General features: G+C 42.4%; 1 protein-coding gene across 1 annotated transcript; it reads right to left on the reverse strand.

Annotated features, from left to right (window-relative positions):
• Window positions 1–299: 299 nt before the first annotated feature.
• On the reverse strand, window positions 300–5,787 carry skp2 (S-phase kinase-associated protein 2, E3 ubiquitin protein ligase). Its single transcript, XM_038970119.1, has 10 exons — window positions 5,774–5,787; window positions 3,338–3,582; window positions 3,084–3,195; window positions 2,772–2,915; window positions 2,540–2,674; window positions 2,334–2,432; window positions 2,028–2,155; window positions 1,887–1,938; window positions 1,629–1,736; window positions 300–1,506 (listed from the first exon to the last, which is right to left on the reverse strand). Exons 1-10 carry the CDS (start codon window positions 5,785–5,787, stop codon window positions 1,305–1,307), a joined length of 1,239 nt encoding a protein of 412 aa, XP_038826047.1. The 3' UTR covers window positions 300–1,304.
• Window positions 5,788–6,090: the final 303 nt, after the last annotated feature.

The raw sequence follows: 6,090 nt of genomic DNA on the forward strand, positions 1-6,090 counted from the left end.
TTTTCTTCTACATTATATGCCTGTAGTGTAGTGCACGTTCTCATATTCAGTACCTAATTTAGGGACAAGATTACATTTGTATTTCCACAAAAATGCCAACCGATCTAGACTTTTGTATACATTATAACCACCTCAGCTTTTATTCTGTCAAACAGGTTAAATGTTTACATACTGCTTTACTCATCTCATATGTATATACTGTGTTCTATTCTACTGTATTTTAGTCAATGCCACTCTTGACATTGAGCAATCTAATATTTATACATTTAATTCAATTATTTTACTTTTAGATTTGCATGTATTGTTAGATACTACTGCACTGTTGGTGCTAGGAACATAAGCATTTTCACTACACCCACCATAACAGCAGCTAAATATATGTGACCAATAACATTGATTTGGAAGTAGAGGTTGAAGTAAACTGTAACTTGATTGATTTTTCCCTTTAAAATAAACAGATCAAGTAAATGGCATCATTATTTAACATTGGCCTTCAAATGCAGATTTGTATTTTATAAACACTTTAAAAAGAGAATTCTAACCATTGCATCATGAGGAAGAGATTTCACCAGCTACAATGGTGGTGCACCTATGCAATAATCCAACTCGGACCAAAATCTTCCTTGTCTTTCTGGCAAACACTGCTTACAGCTGATAGACAGTAACTGGAACTGATGTTCCATTATCCAGTTGGTAAAACATTACAGAATGAACAAACATTATCAATCTATAAAGTTTTTAAGTTTTGCACAGTTTACTGTCTTTGGAATGTTCGGAAGTCAATAAATTGGCCAGATTATGGATACATTATCAGCAGCCTATAAATCAGAATTTATGATTATCTCAAGTAAAAAATTAAAAGTTATTTCCCTGAAAGCTACAAGCTCTGTCTTCAACATTATCAGGGTTCAAATATTTCTAAAACAGGAACGCTTTAAAATCTTATGAATTCAGTTGCATGGTATTCAAGTAGCGTTACTGTGAAGAAATGCAATTTACCAGCATTTAAAAACGTTCACTACTGTGTATCCGAAGGACATGTCCTATTACAATAATAACTTAGACCCAATGCCCACCATTATAAAACAAAAATAAGTGCTGACAAAAGCACAGCACAACAGGCATCTTCAACAGAACAATTGGTGTCAGTGTACAACAAATTGCAAAAGGCTCTATGGAATATTCATAGACACAATGTCTGACACGGACACACTAAAAATAGCAAATATTCCTCCTATATCATGACCACATCAGACAGAAATGAGTTATGACATGTTAGTGACAGCGTTAGGAAGGCGTTATGGCTAGGGTCTGAACACCAAGCGACAAGTCATGCCCCACATGGTGTGGTCCCTCCGGGTGGCCTCGGTGGGACGGGCCACGCTTGAGAAGGGCCGGGTGTTGATTTGGAGACGGGGCAAACCTTTACTCAGGATTGGCAGGTAGGTGTCCTGGACCAGCCCGTATACCTCCAACGTCTGCAGCTCTGGGAACTTCTCAAAATCACTGAAATAAACAACAGGCTTAGTTAGTGCAACAACAAAAAAAGAGAGAAATTGGCAGCTAAGGAAAGCAACAAGACTACTAAAGCATTCATATTATGACTTGAGAGCTTGTCTGTGACTTACGCTAAGGCAGCAGGGTGAATCTGGTAGCAGCGGCTCAAAGCTAAGTGTCTAAGAGACTGCAGCTGCTGGAGGATGGGGAAACTGGAGCTCGTCATCAGAACACTGTCACTAAAACAAATACACAGACAAGATATCATAATGAGAATATGGTATGAAGAAACAGTAGTTGTACAGTATCCATGTCAAATAATGTCATGGCCAAAGCAATCCTGTGGATCCACATTTCAGCCCAGCTCAGGACATGCAGTATGAACGCACCTTAAATCCAGATTTACGAGGTTAGGACATCTCTCCAACAAGTCTTTCACATCTGAAAAGAGGCCATTGGTAAATTAAACTCATCAGAGATAATCAAAAACGGGCAGAGGGAAAATGGTCAATGCCACAGCTTTTCCCCACCTTCCATAGTAAGGTTCTGTCTGTAGCCACTGAGGTTGAGCTGGGTTATATTGGAGGGGATGTTACTGACAACAGCCTTCACATGATCAGTGCTGAAGTCACACCACGACAAGTTCAGCTCTTCAAGCCTTGGTATAGGAACGGAAAAAGGGAAAGCAACAAAGTTATGTATTAGTTTACCAATGTACAGATCATGGTTTAAACAGCCAGTTAAATAGATTATGCTATCATTCAGAAATACTTAGACATTTGAACACATTCAAAATAATCAAATAAAACAATTAGAAATTGAAAGACTAAGCTTACCGTAAGCAGGATTTGAGAATCTGACTAAGCGAGTCGGGGGAGAATCCAGAGCAGCCACACAGATTGAGCCGTACCAGCTCAGTATTCTGAGATAGGGACCTGATGGGTAGAGGAAGACTGTTTTGAGTCATTCTGAATGCTGCCTAAACAATACATCATTATAACAGATCATAATTGTAAACAGAGCATTTGTCTTCTTTACTCACTGAACAATGTTGTCAGAGAGCTCCAGTCCCTCCAAGCTTAGATTCTCTAGCAGCCTGCAACGGGAGATGATGTCATCTAGAACCGGGGTTGTGACAGTGCAGCTGGAGAGATCCATGTGATGGACATGCAGGTGTCTGAAATAACAGACAAAATTACATAAGACAAATAGAATTGTCTGTGTTCACCTACAACAGATACCTCTGTATCCCCATTATATGTATGAGGACTCACTGTGTGTGGGTGAAACATGGTTCTCCAATGCAGGTATGGGGGCAGCGCAGTCCCAGTACTCCAACCGTAAGCATCTGCCCAAGAGCTTGATCTAGCTGGGCTTTCCCTACCAGATCCACACTATGCCACAGAGACTCATCAAACCTGCCAGGCACAAAAACATACAGAGATTTAATGACATACTCCGATACATTTTGCTGATCTATTTGCCTGTGTTAGAAAAACAGTGTGATATCTAAGATGTTCAAGCAGAAATACCACAATGTACTATGTAAGTAGTTTAAAAAGACAGTTGAATGGTCAAAGACTTACGCCAAGCGATGCCAGCGCTTGCAGACCCGGGACATCCTGAGAAGGTCCTGCAGAGGGAGGCAGGACAGGATTCCCAACAGCAACTCATCTGGGAGACTGTCCCAGGACAAGCCTGCCATAAAAACAATGTCAAACAATCAATAACTTGCTCAAATAGTGACTTCCCTGAAACAGAATAATTCTTAAGAATTCCAGATAATTAGCTACGTTTTTCTAAGCTTGTTGTATTCCTCCCAACACATGGCTATACACACCTGAAAACTCCATCCTTGTCCTTGGTCGCCTGGCAAGCACCAACTGGTTATCCTCGTTCTCTTTGCCCTTGCAGACCACCCGCTGCTTGTGAGGTGGTGACCACTGCTGAATGAGCTCGTGAGGGGTGGTCTCCGTGTCCAGACATTCGCCAAAGTACTGTCTCTTTTTCCATTTGCTCTTCTGTGAGAGGGACAGCATCGATCCCTCCAAATTCTCATTCAGGCAGGGAAACTCCTGCAAAGACCTGATACAAAAATAATGGGACAATGATAAAAACAGAAATCTTTGTGGGGTGAGTATAATTTGTGGAACGTTCCAACAGGAATCTGTCCAAACACTTAGTAAAGTACAAGGTTGCCAAAAAACGCATACAAAGTAGAATGATCAATTCACCTAGCTAACTAGCTGCCGAATAGGCATCAACTCACCACGTAGCTTATTCTTATTGTTTGTCAACAGGCTACCAGAGTGAGGAGAGACATTTTTCAGAATAAACGTGGTGAGTGAAAAACTTCATGAAATAGCCCACTCCCTACCCAGTATCTTTGACTACAGCTCAGAATTTAACACCATAGTACCCTCCAAGCTCATCATTAAGCTGGAGGCCCTGGGTCTCAACGCCGCCCTGTGCAATTGGGTCCTGGACTTTCTGACGGGCCGTCCACAGGTGGTGAATGTAGGAAACAACATCTCCACTTCGCTGATCCTCAACACTGGGGCCTCACAAGGGTGTGTGCTCAGCCCTCTCCTGTATTCCTTGTTCCCCCATGACTGCGTGGCCATGCACACCTCCAACTCAATCATCAAGTTTGCAGACGACACAACAGTAATGGGCTTGATTACCAACAATGACAAGACAGCCTACAGGGAGGTGGTGAGGGCACTCGGAGTGTGGTGTCAGGAAAACAAACTCTCACTCAACGTCAACAAAACAAAGGAGATGATCGTGGACTTCAGGAAACAGCAGAGAGAGCACCCACTTATCCACATCGAAGGGACAGTACTGGAGAAGGAGGAAAGTTTTAAGTTCCTCTGCGTACACACCACAGACAAACTGAAAGTGTCCACCCACAAAGAGGGTGTGCTGAAGGCGGCGCAACAGTGGCTTGTCACCTAAAACCCTGACAAACTTTTACAGATGCACAATCGAGGGCATCCTGTCGAGCTGTATCACCGCCTGGTACAGCAACTGCACCGCCCTCAACAGCAAGGCTCTCCAAAGGGTGGTGCGGTCTGCACAACGCATCACCGGGGCAAACTACCTGCCCTCCAAGACACCTACAGCACCCGATGTCACAGGAAGGCCAAAAAGATCATCAAGGACAACAACCACCCGAGCCACAGCCTGTTCACCCTGCTACCATCCAGAAGGCGAGGTCAGTACAGGGGCATCAAAGCTGGGACCAAGAGATAGAAGCTGTTTTTCAATCTCAAGGCCACCAGACTGCTAAACAGCAATCACTAACTCAGAGAGGCTGCTGCCTACAAAGAGACTCATATCACTGGCCACTTTAATAAATGGATCACTAGTCACTTTAAACAATGCCACTTTAATAATGTTAACATATCTTACGTTACTCAACTCATATGTATATACTGTACCTTATACCATCTATTGCACCTTGCCTATGATGCTCGGCCACATATATACATATTCCATCCCTTTAGATGTGTGTGTATTAGGTAGTTGCTGGGGAATTGTTAGATCACTTGTTAGATATTACTGCATTGTCGGAACTAGAAGCACAAGCATTTCGCTACACTGCATTAACATCTGCTAACCGAAGGTGAATTGATTTGCATCTTATTCGGCCGCTACACAACTTTGTACGCGTTGTTTGTTGGCAGCCGTGTTATTTACGAAGTTTGTTGTTACAGATTCCTGTTGGAACGTTCCACAAATTGTACCAACCCATCTTTGTGAGCATGTTGTATTACCCGGGATGTGACACAATGTAGCTAGTTAGCAAAGTGTAGTTAGATAGTTCACGTTCTCTCGCTACAATGTAAATGAATGCCCGCCATAATGTTTGCGGGCGTTCCATTTTAGTAGCTAATCTCAACCCCCCCCCCCCCCCCCCATATCAATCGCCATATCACTCCAAAAAAAGACGTAGCTATGCAATACAGTTTTACATTAGTGTTCCTAGCTATAAAGTTGTTTTAGAACGTAAATGATACAATTCTGATGTGCTAGCCTCCTCCTTGTGTTGAGAGCGCGTGCTATATATTATCGGCTATATTTTTGCTCGAACTGTACTTGTGCCCTTATCATGAACAATAATGACTATTTTCATTTGAGTCCTGCATTGCACGACGAATCGTTAACAAATGCCAAGCTGGAACGATTAGCACTGCATTATAGAATGCTCCCACCCATACCAAGCAATCAACATCTCAAAAATGTAGATATGGTTGTGAATTCTATAACATACCTTTCGTGTGACATCTCCCCAAGTAATTGCTGAAATAGACAACCCAAAAATCGGTGGTATAAATTAATAGAAAAAGTAAACAAGTAACACGCCAACTTTACTTCTCTGAACCCAAGCAGGACTGTTTAAACCTCCCGCGTGATAGACAGTCCGTGGTTGCCCGCCATCAGCTCTGCAGCGTTCTGTGGTTGGCTCTAAATCAACATCTCGTCGTTACCACAGCCACAAAGTAAGAATAATGTATTATAATTTCCATAGCGCTGTTCATAGCGCTCAAAGCGATTCAAAGCGGTTTCATAGAATCTCAAAGCGGTTCA

Source organism: Salvelinus namaycush, chromosome 31 (genome assembly GCF_016432855.1).
Source record: "Salvelinus namaycush isolate Seneca chromosome 31, SaNama_1.0, whole genome shotgun sequence".
Classification (NCBI taxonomy): Eukaryota; Metazoa; Chordata; class Actinopteri; order Salmoniformes; family Salmonidae; genus Salvelinus; species Salvelinus namaycush.

Coding starts and splice junctions, on each gene's coding strand:
- skp2 (XM_038970119.1), bottom strand. Junction 2,675..2,771: donor CCATGTTTCACCCACACACA/GTGAGTCCTCAT, acceptor CTGTTATTTCAG/ACACCTGCATGTCCATCACA. Junction 2,433..2,539: donor CTCTCTGACAACATTGTTCA/GTGAGTAAAGAA, acceptor TCTACCCATCAG/GTCCCTATCTCAGAATACTG.